Genomic DNA, 21846 nt, shown 5'->3' with positions numbered 1-21846 from the left:
AAAAAAAAAAAAAAAAAAAAAAAAAAAAAAAAAAAAAAAAAAAAAAAAAAAAAAAAAAAGCTCTACAAGGAACTAAATAGAAAATAAAGGATAATACCCAAACTAATTTTATTGCATAGCTCTTCCAATTTTCAAACTAATTTAAACATTCGGATTCATTACAAATATAAATATAGAAAAAGAAAAAAAAAGTAATTAACCTTTCTAACCTTCTTAGTAACAAGTATTTTGGGTATAGTTTGTTTTAAGTTTTAAGTTTTAGTTGTTAACTTTTGTGTACAATTTTTTAAATCTTATTAATTCTTTTACAACCAACTGAGTTATGGAAGTCTCAAGTGTATTGTTTTACAATTTTTGTTTGTTTCTTTTCTCTAGGGGTGAACCAAATGTAAATTTGCAGGCTCTACGGCATAAAAAATGTGAACAAAAAAGATCCCTAAACAAAAGAAGCACTTCTTCAAATTTAATCTCCAAAACCTAAATTTAATATAATTTGAAATATCAACATTCACATATAAGTACATTGAAAAATCAGCCTTATTTTTAACACATCAATAACCGAGAACTTCAAAGCAACATATTGTATTTTTCTGACGTCTACACAATTTAAGCATCCATGTAAAAAAACAAACCAGGCAAAGAAAAAATCACAAAAAATAACTAGAGCTTTCTCTCTTGATTAAAACATAGTACCATCACACCATTAAACATAAACTCAATCAAAATTTCTATAGACTTGTGAACAATTGCATCTCATCATAGAAGCAACCAACAAAGCACTAAAATTAAATCCTCAGCAAATATAAACAAACCCAGAAACATAATCCGATTCCACAAACCAATTCAATCTCAAACAACAATAAAGTTTTGACCTCTTTTAATAGTTCTATTAGAAATTCAAAACAAAACCCACTATTTCTCGGCAACCAAACGGTGAAACCCATTTTCCATAAACACTGTTTCTCACCTTTTTTTTTGGTTTTCACAGACCACGTAGACTGATCAAAGCTCTATGAGTGAGAGTGGAGACTGAGAGTGGACTTTATCAAACTTTAGGAGAAGAGACCGCGTACGTACACCTCCTTGTGGCTTTACCAAACTCTTTGCCAAAGCTGATGAATGTGAGAGTGGAGACTGAGTGAGAGAAGAGGGTGACTGAGAGTGGAGAGGGTGAGTGAGAGAGGCCCTGAAGTGTGAGAGTAAGAGGGAGAGGGAGAGGGAGAGGGTTAGTGAGAGACCGTGAGACTAGTCTGTGTGAGAGAGAGAGTGTGAGTGAGAGATTGGAGAGGTGAGGCGTTATTTTTAAAAAAATCCCCTATTTGAAAACGGGTCTAATTTCTTCACACGTGCTAACTAAAATAGACATGACCCAGACATGACCGATACTGACCACATTTAAAAATCGAGTTTCTGAGACTCGGTAACCGAGTCTTTAAGACTCGAGATCTAAGTGTCATCCACCTAGATTATCAGCGCTAGGTGTACTCCACGTGGATGCTCGGTCATAACTCGAGTCTCTAAGACTCGAGTTCCAGGTGTACTCCACTTGGCATTAGGCCACATCAAACTACAAAAACCGAGCCTAAAAAACTCGATTTATAGGCCCAAAATCTAGTCTTTTAGACTCAAGATGTTAGTATGTAAGAGACTTTGAAAACCAGGCCAACTAACTACATAGTTGGCAAATCTTGGTTAAATCCCAGTTTCGTTCACTTTCTGTTAGCTCAATTGAATCAAATAATGCATCCACTAAAAGCATTTAATTTGTGTTTCTAAGCCTTGTAGCCATTACTCACATATTTTTGTTTGTGTAGTATTTCCCATCATATATATATATATATATATATGTGTTTGTGTGTGAGAAATTATATACCATGATATACACATTTGTATATTAGAAGATGGGTGCAGAGATATGGTTTAGTAGTGAATAAAATGGTCCATACACATACACATTATTAAGTTATAGAAAGTTATGTTTGATGTTATGGAAATATTAACGCACGGATATTCAATTAGTATGTAATTTATTCATGATGCTTGGGAGTTAGTTTTGATGGGTTATAAATTGACCCATGTTAATTAATTCAATAACTCAAGTTGACTAATTAAGTCAAATTACCTGCAATATCGTGGAGGCACCAACAAATCACAATTTTAATCTAGAGAATGCAACAAAAATTAAATTTGACACAGTGATTTGTTAACTAATAAGGTGAAATTCAAGTCATCACTCCCAAGAATCCACTAATCAAGAATTAAGTGATTATAAGTATAAGGAATTTTTCCACTATTCCAAAGTACTTACCTATAGTAAAATCCTTACACTAATCTCAAATTAGACTTAGTCTTATAGATACTTTTTCAATTACACAAATCTCCAATTTTTGTCTAACCCCTAGCCACTTTAAGCTTGTTATTGGATGCAAAGTTCTTCACTACACACTTCTAAAAGAGAATGCAACTTGGTTACAAAACTCTAAGGCAAAAAAAAACACAATAACTTCAAAATAAATATATAGATTCTCTGCGTGAGTCTCTATGTATGATGACAGCTATAAAAAAAATGCTTTTATATCATCTAGTAGGTTAGAGAACAAAACCCTAGAAAAGACACCTTATCATAAGCTGAAAATCAGATTTGAGATTTTAGAATTTGCAAAACTCGATAGATCGAGAAGTATTGAGCCTCATTAAATCTCGATAGAAGTATCGAGCCAAGTGTCGAGACAACAATTTTCAACTTTTCACATTTGCTTCTTTGTGCAGTCTTCATGTCTTCAATAATATCACTTGTAAAATCCTTTCAACGTACTCATGATATTCTTGAATCTACTAATAACTACCCAAATACAAGTAAAGTGTGATTTATTATAGGATATATCAATTACAAAAAAATATAACCTAACAAGTTTGATTAAATAGTCCATTAAATTGCTAGAAAATAATAAGTAACAGACAAAAGAAAGTCTAACGTACACTGCTTCACATTGTTGTGGGTTCCGCTACATTAACACCAAGAAAGCAAGTATACATTAGAATAAGATAAAGAAGGTTAATGGTACCAGTGATAGAACTATATTTGGACATGGGCCCCCCCAAATTTTTTCAAAATTTGTTTCAATAAATTTTGCACTTTGCCCCCTTCAACAATATTATTGATCTTTTTAAAGGCTATAAAAAATTTCATTGATCTAAAATCTGAAATAAATTTAACAAGCTCAACTACAAAATTTACCAATAACAAACTTAAGCCCAAACAACATCCCAAAACAAACCCACACTAGACACAAACAAAAAATAAAATAAAAAATTCCTAAGTCAATTCTAACTAGTCTAATTGAACACCCACACACATTTGACAACATGCAAGACACCTAAAAAAAAAATAGAAATTGTCTAAGCAGCTAAAGAGCAAGACACTCAAAAAAAAAAAAAACAAACAAACAAACTTAACTTTCTAAATGAATACTTATTTGGAGTTTCAAAAAAAAAAAAAAAAAAATTTGTTTATACGTTTGCCCCTTGACTCCAAGTCCTGGCTCCGTCTCCAGTTGGTAGCAATACAATTAATATTTAATAACCATCCAAATTGCGTCATGTGTGATTCAATTCATGTCCACTTGCTAAAATAAATAGATTGGTATGACTTCCTGTTAGCTCAATCGAATCAAATAATGTATCCACCAAAAGCATTTAATTTGTGCTTTTGAACCTTGTAGCCATTACTCACATATTTTTGTTTGTGTAGTATTTCCCATCATATATATGTTTGTATGTGAGAAGGTATATACCATGATATACACATTTATATATTAGAAGATGGGTGCAGGGATATGGTTTAGTAGTGAATAAAATGGTCCATACACATGATTAAGTTATAGAAAGTACTTATGTTTGAAGTTATGGAAATATTGATGCACTGATATTCAATTAGTATGTAATTTATTCATGATGCTTGGGAGTTAGTTTTGTTGGGTTATAAATTGACCCAAGTTAATTAATTCAATAACTCAAGTTAACTAATTAGGTCAAATTATATGCAATATAGTTGAGGCACCAACAAATCACAATTTTAATCTAGAGTGCAACAAAAAAGTAAATTTGACACAGTGATTTGTTGACTAATAGGGAAAACCTTGACAAGGCAAAAATCCTACCAGGTGAATTTCAGTTCATCACCACTCCCAAGAATCCACTTATCAATAATCAAGTTATTACAAGTATAAAGAATCTTACCACTACCCGGTGTATCCCAAAGTACCTACCTATGGTAGAATCCTTACGTTAATCTCCAATTAGACTTGGTCTTATAGAGACTTTTTCAATTATACAAATCTTCAATTTGTGCCAACATCTAGCCACTTAAAGCTCGTTGTTGGATGCAAAGTTCTTCACTACACACTTGTAAAAGAGAAAGCAGCTTGGTTACAAAACTCTAAGGAGCATAAGAACACAGTAGCTTCACAATAAGTATGTAGATTCTCTATGTGAGTCTCTATGTATGATGATAGCTGTTAAATAATGATTTTATATCATCTAGTAGGTTAGAGAACAAAACCCTAGAAATGACACCTTATCATAAGCCAAAAATCATGTTTGAGATTTTAGAATTTGCAAAACTTGATAGATCGAGAAGTATTGAGCCTCATTAAATCTCGATAGAAGCAAGAATTGAGCCAAGTGTCAATACAATAGTTTTCAACTTTTCACATTTGCTTCTCTGTACAGTCTTCATGTCTTCAATAGTACCACTTGTAATATCTTTTCAACATATTCATGATATTCTTGAATCTATTTAGAACTACCCAAATACAAGTAAAGTGTGATTTATTATAAAATATACCAATAACATAAAAATATAACCTAGCAAGTTTGATTAAATAGTCCATTAAATTGCTAGAAAACAATAAGTAAAGGACAAAAGAAAGTTTTACGTCCACTCCTTCACGTTGTTGTGGGTTCCGCTACATTGACACCGAGAAAGCAAATATACATAAGAATAAGATAAAGAAGGTTGGTAGCAGTGACGGAACTATACTTGGATGTGGGGGGCAGTCCGCCAAAATTTGTTTCAATAAATTTGCACTTTGTCCCCCTAAACAATATTATTGATCTTTTTAAAAGCTATAAAAAATTTTATTGATCTAAAATCTGAAATAAATTTAACAAGCTCAACAACAAAATTTACCAATAACAAACTTAAGCCCAAACAACATCCCAAAATAAACCCACACAAGACACAAACAAAAAATAAAATAAAAAATTCCTAAGCCGATTCTAACTAGTCTAAGTGAACACCCACACACATTTAACAACACGCAAGACACTCAAAAAAAAAACAAAACAAAACAAAAAAAAACATAACTTTCTAAATGAATACTCATTTGGAGTTTCAAAAAAAAAATTTGCTTATACTTGTGCCCCCCAACTCCAAGTCCTGGCTCCATCCCTAATTGGTAGCAATACAATTAATCTTTAATAACCATATGAATTGCGTCATGCGTGATTTCATGTCCAACTGCTAATATAAATAGATTGGTATGACATCCTGTTAGCTCAATTGAATCAAATAATGCATCCACCAAAAGCATTTAATTTTTGTTTCTGAACCTTGAAGCCATTACTCACATATTTTTGTTTGCATATTATTTCCCATCATATATATGTTTGTGTGTGAAAAGGTATATACCATGATATACACATTTATATATTAGAGGATGGGTGCAAAGATATGGTTTAGTAGCTATATATCCAAGAGTTAGGTCCTTTTGGATATACACCACTGTAAGTTTCTTTAAAAAAAAACCTTCTTCTCTCTCCTCATGTGTGTGTGTTAAAAAATACTTAGTATTCTCAAAAAAAAATATAATGTAGTGAATAAAATGGTCCATACACATGATTAAATTATAGAAAGTAATTATGTTTGATGTTATGGAAATATTAATGCACGAATATTCAATTAGAATGTAATTTATTTGTGATGCTTAGGAGTTAGTTTTGTTGGGTTATAAATTGACCCAAATTAATTAATTCTTTCTTTAAAAAAACCTTCTTCTCTCTCCTCATGTGTGTGTGTTAAAAAATACTTAGTATTCTCAAAAAAAAAAAATGTAGTGAATAAAATGGTCCATACACATGATTAAATTATAGAAAGTAATTATGTTTGATGTTATGGAAATATTAATGCACGAATATTCAATTAGAATGTAATTTATTTGATGCTTAGGAGTTAGTTTTGTTGGGTTATAAATTGACCCAAATTAATTAATTCAATAACTCAAGTTGACTAATTAAGTCCAATTACATGCAATATAGTGGGGGCACCAACAAATCACCATTTTAATCTAGAGTGCAATAAAAATTAAATTTGACACAATGATTTGTTTACTAATTGGAAAACCTTCACGAGACAAAAACCTCACCAGGTAAATTTTAGGTCACTACTCCCAAAAATTCACTACTCAATAATCAAGTTATTACAAATATAAGGAATCTTACCACTACCCGGTCTATCCTAAAGTACCTACCTATTATAGACTCCTTACGCTAATCTCCAATTAGACTTGGTCTTATAGAGACTTTTTCAATTACACAAATCTCCAATGTGTGCCTAATCCCTAGCCACTTGAAGCTTGTTGTTGGATGCAAAGTTCTTCACTACACACTTGTAAAAGAGAAAGCAACTTGGTTACAAAACTCTAAGGCACATAAGAACATAATAGCTTCACAATAAGTATGTAGATTCTCTGTGTGAGTCTATGTGTATGATTACAACTATAAAATAAATGCTTTTATATCATCTAGTAGGTTAGAGAACAAAACCCTAAAAAAGACACCTCATCATAAGCCGAAAATCATATCTGAGATTTTAGAATTTGCAAAGCTCAATAGATTGAGAAGTATTAAGCCTCATTAAATCTCGATAAAAGCAAGTATCTAGCTAGATGTCGAGACAACAGTTTTCAACTTTTCACATTTGCTTCTTTGTGTAGTCTTCATGTATTCAATAGTACCACTTGTAAAATATTTTCAACATACTCATGGTATTCTTGAATCTACTTAGAACTACCCAAATACAAGTAAAGTGTGATTTATTATAGGATATACCAATTGCATAAAAATATAACCTAACAAGTTTACTTAAATCTTTATGTCTCACGTGTGTAGAGATACTTCTATGCTATTAGTATTTAAAGTATATTTTACGATAGATTAAATGGGATTATACCAAATAATTCTCTTCAGAAAAAATGTTTGCCAAATTTTCGAAATGTTTTACAAAGTGTTCTCCAAATAGATTTTCCCAAATGGTTTAAAAATTATTTTCACAAGTTTTTCAAAGAATAAATTTTCCATTATACTTTCCAAAGTCACATTCTAAGAGGGATTTCAATGGTCTTTAAAAATAGAATCTCTCAAAAATCTTTATGAAAATACCATGGGAATTTTAGTTCTTGAAAATATTTTTCTCTACAAAATCCATGGATCATTTTCCTTGAAAAACCCCTTTTTTCTAAGAGACTTTGAAAATTATTCCTTGGAAATGATTTTATAAAGCACATAAGATTCCATTTTCTTAGAAAATATTTTTTCCATAAAAAACATATGAGAAGTTACTTCTATAAAATATCATTTTCAAAAACTCGTGAGACTTTCAAAATATCTTCCCAGAATACTTAGGGGATCTCCCTTTTTCAAAAAAAAAAAAAAATTAGAAATAATATTCCTATTCCAAAAATACCCATATTTTCTTTCAAAAATGTCCACAAAGTCATTAAATTCCATTTTCCCAAAAAATATGTTTCAAACAAATCCTTTTCAAAAATGATTTCAAGAGAATGCGATATGTCCATAGTTCAAATTAATTGAATTTATGACATCCAATCAAGCCAAAAAATCCCCCTCCCCTAAACTAACCATTTTGGTTAATGTTATTTTCACATGAGAATAACACTTACAAATTTTCTACCAAAAAAATACACTTAGAAATTAAATATGTATTTTCTCAAAAAAAAAAAATTAAATATGATAAAATGTATTAAGAGATTACCATTCTCTCTCTCTCTCTCTCTCTCTCTCTCTCTCTCTGTGTATATATATATATATATATATATATTCTACTTAATATTATTCACATGCTAGATATGTGTATATCTAATATTTGCATGTTAACTATGTATATATTATTTTATTATGCAGTAAAGTACGATTATTTTATAATTAAAAAATCTATCCATAAACATAATTTCGATTTCTAAGTATTCTTACATGTTGTATGTGTATATGTATGTTATATTCACATGTTATTTATATATATTTCTTGTAAATAAACCATTTTTAAAAAAATGGCAAAAATTTTAGTTACTTTCCAAAAAGCGAATTGTTTGGATTGAATAAAAAGAGGTATTATTTGTAGGGTAAACGGTGTGGGGTTGCCTAACACATTCTCTGTATATAATCTAGCTTCTAAGTGCAAAGTCTTTGGTTCAAGTCTTTATCCTACCTTATTAGCTTAAGAGTCCTTAGCAAGGCCTTTAGTTAATTAGGCAATTAAAATGAATTAGACAATAGGGGACCAATGACACCTAAAAATACCAATAGTTGGTGGTGACTCCCAAAAATTAAATAAGTAAAAAGAGTAAAAGACTCACTCGCACGCACATCACCCTCATGTAAAAAATGCACACACGTCACACGTCACCAAAATTAAGGGGGTGTTTGGAAGAGTAGTTTGAGTTATGTTGTTTGGGTGTTTTTGATATACATGTGGATGAAAAAGTGTATGGAAATGTGCGTAATGTTGTTTAAAATGTATATTTTTGTATTTGAGATGGCTTGCTAAACAGGCCAAAACTCCTTAAAAAGACTTCTTGGTAGGGGTGTCAATGTTCGACCCAACCCGCGAATACGACACGAACCCAACACGGGTTTTTTCGGGTTAGGGTTGGGCCTTAATGGGTTTGGGTCATAAACGAGTCAACCCGAAAGCGACACGATAAGAAACGTGTCATAAGCGGGTCAACCTGCGTAACCCGCAATAGACACGTTTGACACGCCAATTTATTTGTATCAACCTGAAATGACTCATTTAACACAAACCGTTTAACTCGTATAAATAATAAATATTCATTTTATTTTAGATTTGTCAAATACCTTTTATATCCAACATATATTTTAAATTTAAAAAGAAAAGTGAGTAATTACAAAAATTTACAAGGGATATAATTGGAAATTGAAACTTTACAGACCCTAGAACTACTAATACTTTCTTTTTTTTGGCATAGAACTTGCACAAATGAAATTGGATGAGCACGTGGAAGATGTTATGAATTTGGACATCAACAAAGAATCTATGAATGGTAATCGTGGTCATAGTCAGGATTAGTTTACTGTTTGCTCAAATTCTTTCAATATTAATACTTAGCATTTGGCGAGTTCCAAGGATATTATATTTTTGTTGAACTATGTTATTTTATTTTTTTAAACTTTGTTATTTTGAATTTGGGTTGAACTATATGCACTTTTTTTGGAGTGTAAAGAACTTATTTTTAGATGAATGTTATATTTTTCTTGAACTATATTATTTTGAATGTGGGTTGAAGACTTGAAGTGTATGTACTGCTTTTTGGGATGTAAAAAAAATTATTTCTAGATGGATGTTATATTTAATATTATGCAGGTTAAAATGGGTTGTGTTACATTCGTGTCAACCCAACACGATTTGTTATTAAGCATGTCAAATGGGTTGGGTCAAGTCAACCTGCCTTATTAACAAATCGGGTTAGAGTTGAAGGATCATAACACGATTATTAAATGGATCGGGTTAGGGTCGAAGGATCATAACACGATTATTAAATGGGTCAGGTTAGGGTTGAGCCATTTAGTCGAATACCCCTACCTTGACATGACACGAACACGACACGCTAACCCGAATTGACATCCCTACTTCTTGGAGATCAAAGCTGGTCACTTGTAGTAGGAGTCAAAATCCGGTGTCCAAAGGCACTTTGGTAATTAGGTTCAGTAACAAATATCCACTTGCTTGCTTGGCATGATTTTGACATTAAATGCTCAAATTTCAACTCTATTAATGATGTCTTGGGCCGCAAGTTCAGCCAACTAACCCTAAACTTCCTCAATTATATAAGGACTAATTATCATTAAATTCAATCAATCAACCATTAATTATGTCCATTTAGGAATTTCATAATAATGTTCCACCAAATTAAATTCTATGCATGCAAGCCTACAATAAATCATGATCTCAACTAATAGCGTTATGACACGTCCTAAATTTGAATTGGACCTAAATTGGACCAATTAAAACCAATTATTCATTATCACACATGGTTGGACTTAATTTGTGTAGTTGCATATTAACCGTTAAAACTCAATTTCGTGATATTTTTTAATCCGATGGCCTGTTTGAGGCTCTTGACTAGTCATTTTGATTTTTAGGCTTTCAAGATTTATTTTACATGATGCAATATGAGATCAAATGTCAAAATTACGGTGTTTTCCTTAGGACGTGAAATGATCATTTTGCTCTTGAATGAGATCAAATGTGAGTTGCAATGTAAGGTGTATATATTAACATATCACAAACAAGTGACATAAACTCATACATTGCTTATTCTCCCAAACATATAAGATTACAAATATTATTTAAAGCAAGATCATACGTTGCTTATTCTCCCACACCATATCGGTAATGTTTTAACCTTCCATGCGGATAACACATCGGAGAGACTCCCCTTTTAACATGTAATCAAACGCTTTGTTGATCTCCGAGAAAGGGACTGAGTGAGTGATAAATTTATCCAGTTCCAATTCCTGCAACATCAATTCACGGTATCATTATATAAGCATATAAAAACAAAGAATTAGGCCTGGTCGTTACATAAAAGTAACAATCACAAGCTATTACCTCTATAAATTTCATAATAATCTAAGAAAGTTGCACTCTGCTTATTCCATTTTCAGTTGCTTATTAAAAAAAAATACGTGTATAAGAAAGAACGATGAAATGGTTCATGAACTGAAAATATAAGCTTACCTTGTTCATGTACTTTTCCACCCGAGCAGGAATATCAGTGCGAGGCATGTAATTGCCAAAAATGGTACCCTTAACTGTCCTCTCATTCAAAAAATTCATAGGATGAGTCTTGAATGCGTCATCTTTACTTGGCACTCCAACAAGTACTGCAAGACCCCACCCCTGAGAAGAATAAAATTTTAGTTTCGATGGAAACGTAATGGGAGACTTGGAAGCATTCTCTAATAAGAGAAAATGGCTATAAATTCGTTAAATGATTACATCATGAACACATTCAAATGCTGAGATCATGGCCTGGTAGCTTCCAGTACATTCAACAGCCCGATCCACTCCTCCATCAGTCATCTCAGCAATCACCTATAATTGAGCAGGCATAACTCTGTTTAGTTTCAACAGGGAGAGAAGTGCAAACATTTTATACACCAAAACAGGTTTGTTGCCTGGTATTTTCAAGAACATAAAATATGTAGTAGAAAAGAAATCCCAAAATTCATGCTAGTCATGCCAACTGATTAATCACGAAATAGCAAGTCATGGCGTCCAAACTAACCTGTTGAACTGGCTTGTCATGATCTTTTGGATTCACAAACTCAGTAACACCAAAATTTTTGGCTGCCAAAGAGAATAAGAATCAAAACCATCGCCAACATGTAAATAGGAACATATATTTATGTATACCATTAGTGACTCACCCCTATCGAAACGAGCAGGGTTCAGATCAACACCAATGATTCTTGAAGCCCCAGCCATCCTTGCGCCTTCACAAGCCTAAATATCAGCACAAGATTAGAGACTTAGAAATTCTTTCTAATCCTTTTGCAGTTGCCAGAAACTATAGAACACAGCAACAAAGAAAACTCACAGCAAGGCCAACAGCACCCAATCCAAAGACGGCTATAGTTTGACCCTTTTGGGGTTTTGCAACATTCAAAGTGGCACCCATGCCTACAAGCACAAAAACAAATAGACCAATGGAAAATAATTAAAAAAAATAGTAGGAATATTATCACTGATATAGTTATTATTCTTCAAATGAAGAACTCCTCCAGACCTGTGGATACTCCACAACTAAGCACACAAACTTTGTCAAGTGGGGCTTCAGGGTTGATCTTGGCAACGCAGCCAGCATGAGAAACAGTGTATTCGCTAAATGTGGAGGTGCCAAGAAAGTGGTAAATGGGCTTTCCATTTTTGGAGAATCTTGTCTTGCCATCAGCGAGCATATGACCTCTGTCGTTATCGTACCGAAGAGTTTCACACAAGTTGCTCTCCGCTGACTTACAGTGGCGGCATTTAGGCCTGGTCGTTACATAAAAGTAACAATCACAAGCTATTACCTCTATAAATTTCATAATAATCTAAGAAAGTTGCACTCTGCTTATTCCATTTTCAGTTGCTTATTAAAAAAAAATACGTGTATAAGAAAGAACGATGAAATGGTTCATGAACTGAAAATATAAGCTTACCTTGTTCATGTACTTTTCCACCCGAGCAGGAATATCAGTGCGAGGCATGTAATTGCCAAAAATGGTACCCTTAACTGTCCTCTCATTCAAAAAATTCATAGGATGAGTCTTGAATGCGTCATCTTTACTTGGCACTCCAACAAGTACTGCAAGACCCCACCCCTGAGAAGAACAAAATTTTAGTTTCGATGGAAACGTAATGGGAGACTTGGAAGCATTCTCTAATAAGAGAAAATGGCTATAAATTCGTTAAATGATTACATCATGAACACATTCAAATGCTGAGATCATGGCCTGGTAGCTTCCAGTACATTCAACAGCCCGATCCACTCCTCCATCAGTCATCTCAGCAATCACCTATAATTAAGCAGGCATAACTCTGTTTAGTTTCAACAGGGAGAGAAGTGCAAACATTTTATACACCAAAACAGGTTTGTTGCCTGGTATTTTCAAAAACATAAAATATGTAGTAGAAAAGAAATCCCAAAATTCATGCTAGTCATGCCAACTGATTAATCACGAAATAGCAAGTCATGGCGCCCAAACTAACCTGTTGAACTGGCTTGTCATGATCTTTTGGATTCACAAACTCAGTAACACCAAAATTTTTGGCTGCCAAAGAGATTAAGAATCAAAACCATCGCCAACATGTAAATAGGCACATATATTTATGTATACCATTAGTGACTCACCCCTATCGAAACAAGCAGGGTTCAGATCAACACCAATGATTCTTGAAGCCCCAGCCATCCTTGCGCCTTCACAAGCCTAAATATCAGCACAAGATTAGAGACTTAGAAATTCTTTCTAATCCTTTTGCAGTTGCCAGAAACTATAGAACACAGCAACAAAGAAAACTCACAGCAAGGCCAACAGCACCCAATCCAAAGACGGCTACAGTTTGACCCTTTTGGGGTTTTGCAACATTCAAAGTGGCACCCATGCCTACAAGCACAAAAACAAATAGACCAATGGAAAATAATTAAAAAAAAATAGTAGGAATATTATCACTGATATAGTTATTATTCTTCAAATGAAGAACTCCTCCAGACCTGTGGATACTCCACAACTAAGCACACAAACTTTGTCAAGTGGGGCTTCAGGGTTGATCTTGGCAACGCAGCCAGCATGAGAAACAGTGTATTCGCTAAATGTGGAGGTGCCGAGAAAGTGGTAAATGGGCTTTCCATTTTTGGAGAATCTTGTCTTGCCATCAGCGAGCATATGACCTCTGTCGTTATCGTACCGAAGAGTTTCACACAAGTTGCTCTCCGCTGACTTACAGTGGCGGCATTCCTTACATTCTCCTGTGAAGATAGGGAGAACATGGTCTCCTGGTTTGAGCTCAGTCACACCCTCACCTACACTCTCCACAATTCTGAGCAACAACAATGCAATCAATTAGTACTTGTTCACGCAATTAAAAAACTGTTTACTAAACCCATTAGGATTTTCAATTGTGGTCTGAAGAGAGAGGATCTAAAAACTTAAAAGTTATACATACCCTCCAGCTTCATGACCAAATATGCGAGGAAACAGCGGCTTCTGCCCCTGCAATATAAAGGGACATTTTAGTTTCAACTACAAAATGAATACAGCCTCAACCCCACCAGTCTAATTTGAGCATGCTCAAATTTTACCCATCAATCTGTAAATACATTAATCAAATCCTGTTTATAAATTACATGGAAATAGCGTGGCTAACTTCAACCATTTTTTCCTGCACCTTGATACCAAATTTGATTTCAGAAATGGAACCAACAAAATTAATGAATGATTAATTACAAATATAACAGCATTTACTATTTTGCAATAATTCAATATATTAAAACTTTATTTGTATAGTATAGAATTTCTTAAGAACATGTATTTGCCTTGTCAAGCTTAAAAAAAAATAATTAAATTAAATTTAAAAAAAAACCCTAAGTTCCAAAACTTGACACCCAATAAAAAATTTTATTCTACTAAGTCTATTGCTCTTATTATATCGATGTGCCCCTTCTCTCCCAAAAAATTTAAAAAAAAATAATAATAATGGACCTTTCTTATTAAAATATTAATCAGAAATGTAAAAAAATTATATGTTAAATTCTACAAAAATTCCCTATAAAAAAAATTCTGAAGAAATTCCCTATAAAATTACAACCCCATATATCCACATACAAAAGCATGCTAAAAATTAATGCTTATTGTAATTGCCTTTGTATTTTAAACTTATGTCTTTTTAATTTAGACAATTTCATGCATATATGTTATCTAATTGGGTGCAAGTTAGACAAGTATAAGGTTATCATTTATATTTGGGGAAGTATAGAAGTCTAGATCAATGAGACAAAAAAGAAAAAGTTATCACCCTTTTTCTCTTCTTGTATTTGGGGAAGTATAGAATCAATAGAGAAGAAGAGGAAAAAGTTACACCCCGTTTTCTCCCCCTTGTTATGAAAAATGGTTACTGTTCCGTTAAATTTTTTGTCTTTGATAAAATCTTTAAAAACCTCGTCAAAATCTTTGTGCCTCTCCATTCCTAGGACAATATATACGGTTATAATAAACACCTATTAGTTACCACAAATATAATTTTCAATTTTTTTTTTTACCATAAAGAGAGATGATATTAACTATAAAAAGACAATAAAAGGAGAAAGAAGAACTTTGGCAACTAATCCATATGAAATTTCTCGTCAAACTCTTCCTATATCTTTGGCAAACTAGTTTGAAAAAAAAAAAAAACCTTCAAACTTTTTTTATATCTCTTTATTAGATGTGAATTTTGAAAATCTAATCATTGAATTGCATGTTTTTATTATATTCTTCATACTTACAAAATTTCAAGAAGATTAAATATCAATAGCTATGTCATCAATGACATGTTAAAATTTCAAGCTTTTTGTAGTAAAAATTATATACAAAAAATAAGTTTTTTTATTGAATAATAAATAACATCCAATTTGAATGAAATTTGATATGCATGTTAAGAACATAAAGAATATATAATCCAACAGTTAGATTTTCAAAATTCATATTCAGTAAAAAAATATAGAACAAGTTTAGAGGGCTAGTTTGGAGAAAAAACATGTCACTTTTATAACGATTATTGTCTGAAAATTGCAATATGTTCTTTTACAAAACACTTGCAAATGATTCTATTCTTAGTAATTAATGGGCTAAAAGTATGAGGACAAAGTTTAACTACAAAATCGATTGTAGCCTTAGGCTACAAACTCACTCAATATCTTTTTATTGGAGGTGAATTTTGACAAATCCACCATTGGATTACATTTTCTTCTTATATCCTCCATATTTGCAAAATTTCAAGAAAATTAAAGATCAATAACTATGTCATCAATAAATTTTTAAATTGCAAGTTTTTGTAATTTAAAATTATGTATAAAATATAAAATTATAGATTATATAGTAAATAATATCCGATTAACACAAAAATTGTCATGTGTATTAAGAGTGTAAAGAACATATAATTCAACGGTTAGATTTTCAAAATATACAATAATATTTATTTTATTGAGTGAATTTGTAGCCTAAGGCTACAACCAATTTTGTAGCTAAACTTTATCCTAATTTATTCGATGTATTGCCCAAAATATTAACTTGGTAAATACTCCATTTTTTTTTTCCACACGGAATTTCGTATTTGTTATTTATTTTAGTTAATAGGCATTTATAATGAATTTACCAACTATATCTGAAATCTGATGTGAAATTTTATAGGGAATTGTTAATATCAAAAAAATATCATCTGAATGCGTTACCTTGGCTTCCCAAAAGTAAACATCAGAGTGGCAAAGTGCAGTGAAGAGAATCTTTAAGCGGACTTCATTTTCCTGAGGTGGTGCCACCTCCACTTCTTCAATCACTAATGGTTTTCCAGCCTCCCATGCCACCGCGGCTTACATTAAAACACATATCCAATTTAGTCCACTAATTCCAATACAACATTAAAGTTTCAACTAGTTAAAACTTGACAGTGTTTCTAATAAAAACATCCATAATTCAAATAAGTCTTCCCTGTTATAACTATCGAATTATCAAAAAAAAATTAAATTAAATTTCAAGAATGATGGAAGAGGCATCAATTTATGACATTTGCCAATATCCTTGTAGCTCAACTAATTGGCATCTCTAAGTGTTTCTAAATGAAAACATCAAGTCTGTAAATCTCTCCATCCCCAACTATCGAATTATCAAAAAAAAGTAAAGTTAATCTCTCCATTTTGTTTCAAGGTTCATTTAAACCCTCTGCCTTGAAAAAGAAATTATATATATAGCCAAGGTTATATATATATATATATATAATTCTACTAGTTTAATTTATCCATTAAAATATTTTTGCACATCCTTCGTTACCTTGGCTTCCCAAAAGTAAACATCAGAGTGGCAAAGTGCAGTGAAGAGAATCTTTAAGCGGACTTCATTTTCCTGAGGTGGTGCCACCTCCACTTCTTCAATCACTAATGGTTTTCCAGCCTCCCATGCCACCGCGGCTTACATTAAAACACATATCCAATTTAGTCCACTAATTCCAATACAACATTAAAGTTTCAACTAGTTAAAACTTGACAGTGTTTCTAATAAAAACATCCATAATTCAAATAAGTCTTCCCTGTTATAACTATCGAATTATCAAAAAAAAATTAAATTAAATTTCAAGAATGATGGAAGAGGCATCAATTTATGACATTTGCCAATATCCTTGTAGCTCAACTAATTGGCATCTCTAAGTGTTTCTAAATGAAAACATCAAGTCTGTAAATTTCTCCATCCCCAACTATCGAATTATCAAAAAAAAGTAAATTTAATCTCTCCATTTTGTTTCAAGGTTCATTTAAACCCTCTGCCTTGAAAAAGAAATTATATATATAGCCAAGGTTATATATATATATATATATAATTCTACTAGTTTAATTTATCCATTAAAATATTTTTGCACATCCTAATCATATACCCATCTCAAAACCAAACAACAATACAAATCACAGATCTCTATGACACTCCGTTTCTGATCTGATCTCTAATCTTATTCTCATAAATCTCATCTCATCTCATTTCTTTTCTCTGTCTAACTATTTCAATATCTCCGACTTTAAGAGTAAAAAGTGGGTGTTTGTGAGTTGTGAGTATCTCTCTCTTTATTTATATTATATGCGTGTAAGTGTCTTCGATACAAATTGTATTCGTTATTTTTTACTTTTTAATTTTTTATAATGTTATTTGTATGAAATTTAGTGTGTGTGAAGGTGGTGTGTGTATACTATAAATATAATATAATTTTATGTAATTTAATAATTAATAAATGCAGAGGGTTTATTACATGTACATGTGTATTATTATCATGTTATAATAACTTTTTATTATAAAGTTAGTGCTTCAAGAAAAGAAAAAAAGTAAAGTGAGCGATTGTTCAAGCATATGATTGGTTAAATAAACACTTAGTGTATTACTTATATATGAATGAGCGTAAATATGTGGGTCAATAATTACAATGCTAATGGGTTAAGTTCATCATTTACTTTAAAATATTTTTATAAAAAACAAAGAAAAATAGATAATGAAAATTACATAAAAATAAAAATGTTATACTAATTTTTTTTTTTTTAAATGGAATGTTATACAAATTTAAAACAAAATAAAATGGTCATACCTACTAACATTGACAACAAATAATAACAACTAATAATGAACTACCATGTAATGATTTTAAAATATGAAAATTCTTTCAAAAAAATAATAAAACTTTGTGTATTTGCTTGTGTTTGTGTGTGCGTGTGTGTGTGTGTGTTTTTTTTTTAGTTTGTTTATTAAATTAAATAAAATTTAATAAAAAGAGAATTTAAATATATTGAGTGTGCATTTGGCACAAATTAAAAAACTAGCTTTTTTTATTATTTAACTTATTTTTACTATTATTTATGAGTCTCATTGCACTTTTTAGTACTATTTATGAGTTCTACTATATTATTTCAATTCTTTATAATTTTATCTACTATAGTTTCAATAAAAAGTTTTCAATTAATTTAACTGTTCCTACAAATCTGACACAGAATAATAAGCCATGAAGAGGTCAACTCACGAAAATGCAAACACCAAAGCATGCAATGAAGAAGTGCGTGTCTCTATTCTCTAAACAACAAAACTAAAAGGTGATCAATTTATACATATATTCCCACTTGAATTGCTGCAAAAGATCAATCAAAACGAGAAAAAAAATTATAAACAGAAACAGAGAAGAAAACAACAACAAAAACATGGTCATATTGAGAAAAGAAGAGTGTGGTGTTTCACCTTTGCACTTAATGACCTGACCAGCTGTGCTTGACATGGCTAGCTTGGAATGCGACGACTGTTATTGTCTGACTGAAATTAGATCACTTTTGTTTTGAATGCGAGTGCTCTGTATTTGTCTCTCTGTGATGGTATTTATACTATTGGTCTAGACTTATTAAGGATGGTCCAGCTAACTTTTCAAAAAAAAAAAAAAAAAGGATGGTCCAGCTAAGATTTTATCTTCTATCTATCAATTTATCAAAATAAAGATCGACTATCATCTATTTAGGATATTTTTAGATTGCTGATGAGATAGTTAAATCTAATCCATTTTATAATAGAAAAAGTTTGATTACAAATTTGGTCAACAATATAGTGAGGGTTTGGATAGAGCTTATAGTTGCGGTGCATTTTCTCCTGCGCGTTTTCTCTTTTTTTTTTTTTTTTTTTTTGGCCCGCTTTTGCTGACTTTGTGGGACAAAAAATACTGTTTATGACAGTACGTGCACTGTTTATGCACTGTTTATTTACTATTTTCTATTAAAAAATATTAAAAATGGGTCCCACGATACTATTCATACATTTAAAAATTATTTTGCTACAGTGTTTTCAACAACAATCAGTTTTTAGCAACTTTCAGCAACAATAAGTTGTATCCAAATGGACCCATAGTGATGAAATGTGTCATTATCATTTACATTCACTTACGCTTTATTTGGGAGTTCATAAAGGAATCTAATGGAATGATTATAAACGAATGAAATGAAATATATTTAAGCAAAGGATAAAAAAAAATGGAAAGGAAATGAATGAAATGGAGTGGAATTACGTAACCTTGTTTGGATGTTATGTTTTAAAATAAATGAGTAGAAGATAAGTAACCTTGTTTGGGAGTTACACAGAGGGAAATGAATGAAATCATTTTATGATAATATTATTTGTAGACCCCTATTTTAAAATAAAATGCTAAATATATAAGAGTATTTTAGGAGTTTTAGTAAAAAAATTAATTAAATCTAATTCTATTCCCTTTAATTTCTCTCAATTTTTAGAGAATAGAAAATTTGAGGTTTTGAGAGAATAAAGAGGAATAACTATTTCCCTACCCATTCCATTCTCTTCCACTTAAATTCCCAAACAATGGAATAGACTTTCATTCCCTCTATTTAAACTCCCAAACAGGGGAATAGAAAAATATTCTAAAATTATTCATTTTCATCTCATTCTTTTCTCTCCTCCCAAACGAGGACTTAGACATTAGTAAGACCCTTTTTAGTTGCAATTTCTGCTGGACTAGTAGAGTTTGTAGTGCTGCAATCCATGCTACTGCTAAGTTGGGCAGTAATCTTAAAAGCCATTTTTCTTGTAATAAGTTCAATCTCCCTTCTACTGTTGTTGATGTTTGTTGGGATCATAGGCAGAGCTTGGGGGTGCCAAGGGGGCCATGGCCCCCTTAGTTTTGAAATTTTCCATTAATCTTTTTTTACATTGGTAATAAATCTAAAAATTACACAAAAATGTATTCACTGGCCCCCCTGAAAAAATTTCCTAACTCTGCTACTCTTGGGATGATTGTTCTTCTTACATTCCTTTATTGCTTTAAATCTTGAATTTATGCCTTACATTAAGCCCAATTTATTCCCTCTGCTATCTTCTCATGGGTGCAACGGTTCAATGGTACTAGCTTTCTAATTGGCACCATGAACCCTAAGCCACCATACAATGAGAAGCTTGATTTGAGTAAACCTTCTTAAAAATGCATTGTTAAGAAGATAGTTTTGCAAAAAGTCTCCGAATGCCATCATTTTTCAAAAATGGGCTTTTCAAACAAAATAAAATGAAAACTTTTCCAGCCTAGCTTTAAATAAAAAGTCTTCTGATGGGGCATTTTTAAATATTCAATAGATATCATTTTCAAAACCATTTTTGCTAAGGTATAAAGTTTTAACTTTTCTTTAAAGCCTTAACCAAAAACCCTGGATTTTCACTTTTTAAACTCTCTTATTTACCACCAAAAAAAAAAATCAAGGAAATTATTTTTTTTAAATAAAACTCTATCCTTAAATAACATTGATTTTAATCTTGAATATGGTTTTCTTAGGTGCATAAAAATCCCTTTTCCTTAAAATAAGATTGCTCTTTCCTTATATTTTTCCCATTAAAAAAAAAAGGCCTTTTCATAGAAACTCAAGAGGAAAACCTTTTTCAAAACCCTTTTCCCAAAAGTTTATAACATTCTTCCTTAAAATAAGTCTTTCCCAAAAGTCTTGAGCTTTAAAATCAAAAGGAAAATACTCATTTTTTTCAAATGTAAATAATGGTGTTTTTTTTTCACCTTTCTACATAAATAAAATTGTTTTCAATCAATTTCCTTTCAATGACACAATTTTTAAAGAGGTTGCGACATGTCCATAATTCATATCAATTGAATAAATATGTTTATTGCTTTAAACGGCATAACATGACTTTTTCCTCTCCTCTCCTCTCCTCTTCTCTCCTTTTTGCTTTATATTGTAGAGTAGTATATATTCATATGCTAGATACATAGTAAATAATACTCACATGCCAGCTATATATTTACCATCTTGCAATGTAATATTCACATGTTATTTATATATATTCACATGTTTGCTTGTACATATTCCTTGCAATAATATTCATATGTTATTTATATGTATTGTTTGTACAAAAATTCTTTCAAAAACAAATGCCAAGTATTTAATTTATTTTTCTAAAATGTAAACATTGTGATTATATTAAAAGAAAGTACTATCCTTTGGATAGGCGATATGGGGTGTCTAACACCTTCCCCACTCGTAACCGAACTTCCAAGTCTAAGAATCTTTGGTTCAAAACTTTGGTTACCTTAATTAATTTAATAACCCTTGAATTGATTTTTAGTTAATTAAAATAAATTAGACAAACAGCTGACCAATCACACCTAGAACAAAACCAACGTTTAGTGGCGACTCCTTAAAATAAAATAAGAAAAGAGACTCACATTCACACACCTCACTCTAGTAACACATACACACAATTAAC

At 31.5% G+C, this 21846-nt stretch overlaps 2 protein-coding genes across 2 annotated transcripts; both read right to left on the bottom strand.

The window, feature by feature from the left end:
* Window positions 1-10627: 10627 nt before the first annotated feature.
* Window positions 10628-12282, bottom strand: LOC136063468 (alcohol dehydrogenase class-P-like). Its single transcript, XM_065763910.1, has 7 exons — window positions 12111-12282; window positions 11922-12004; window positions 11752-11827; window positions 11610-11671; window positions 11321-11416; window positions 11060-11221; window positions 10628-10836 (listed from the first exon to the last, which is right to left on the bottom strand). Exons 1-7 carry the CDS (start codon window positions 12280-12282, stop codon window positions 10720-10722), a joined length of 768 nt encoding a protein of 255 aa, XP_065619982.1. The 3' UTR covers window positions 10628-10719.
* Window positions 12283-12446: 164 nt separating this feature from the next.
* On the bottom strand, window positions 12447-20162 carry LOC112009944 (alcohol dehydrogenase class-P-like). Its single transcript, XM_065763920.1, has 9 exons — window positions 20072-20162; window positions 16293-16429; window positions 14030-14076; window positions 13578-13903; window positions 13388-13470; window positions 13218-13293; window positions 13076-13137; window positions 12787-12882; window positions 12447-12687 (listed from the first exon to the last, which is right to left on the bottom strand). The coding sequence occupies exons 1-9, from the start codon at window positions 20160-20162 to the stop codon at window positions 12460-12462; spliced, it is 1146 nt and encodes a 381-aa protein (XP_065619992.1). The 3' UTR covers window positions 12447-12459.
* Window positions 20163-21846: the final 1684 nt, after the last annotated feature.

The sequence above is a fragment of the Quercus suber genome, unplaced genomic scaffold (assembly GCF_002906115.3).
Source record: "Quercus suber isolate HL8 unplaced genomic scaffold, Cork oak 2.0 scaffold_532, whole genome shotgun sequence".
Lineage (NCBI taxonomy): Eukaryota > Viridiplantae > Streptophyta > Magnoliopsida > Fagales > Fagaceae > Quercus > Quercus suber.
Note: the sequence above shows the minus strand (reverse complement) of the source record. Positions and strands in the feature narration are given on the sequence as shown.

Excerpts from the sequence above, each read along its gene's own strand:
- LOC136063468 (XM_065763910.1), bottom strand. The coding sequence starts at position 12,282 with ATGCTCGCTGATGGCAAGACAAGATTCTCCAAAAATGGAAAGCCCATT. Across the intron at positions 12,005-12,110 it reads TAGTTGTGGAGTATCCACAG|GCATGGGTGCCACTTTGAAT; the intron begins GTCTGGAGGAGT and ends TTGTGCTTGTAG. Across the intron at positions 11,417-11,609 it reads ATGACAAGCCAGTTCAACAG|GTGATTGCTGAGATGACTGA; the intron begins GTTAGTTTGGAC and ends GCTCAATTATAG.
- LOC112009944 (XM_065763920.1), bottom strand. The coding sequence starts at position 20,162 with ATGGCTTTTAAGATTACTGCCCAACTTAGCAGTAGCATGGATTGCAGC. Across the intron at positions 13,904-14,029 it reads TTTGGTCATGAAGCTGGAGG|AATTGTGGAGAGTGTAGGTG; the intron begins GTATGTATAACT and ends GTTGTTGCTCAG. Across the intron at positions 13,294-13,387 it reads TGGGTGCTGTTGGCCTTGCT|GCTTGTGAAGGCGCAAGGAT; the intron begins GTGAGTTTTCTT and ends GCTGATATTTAG.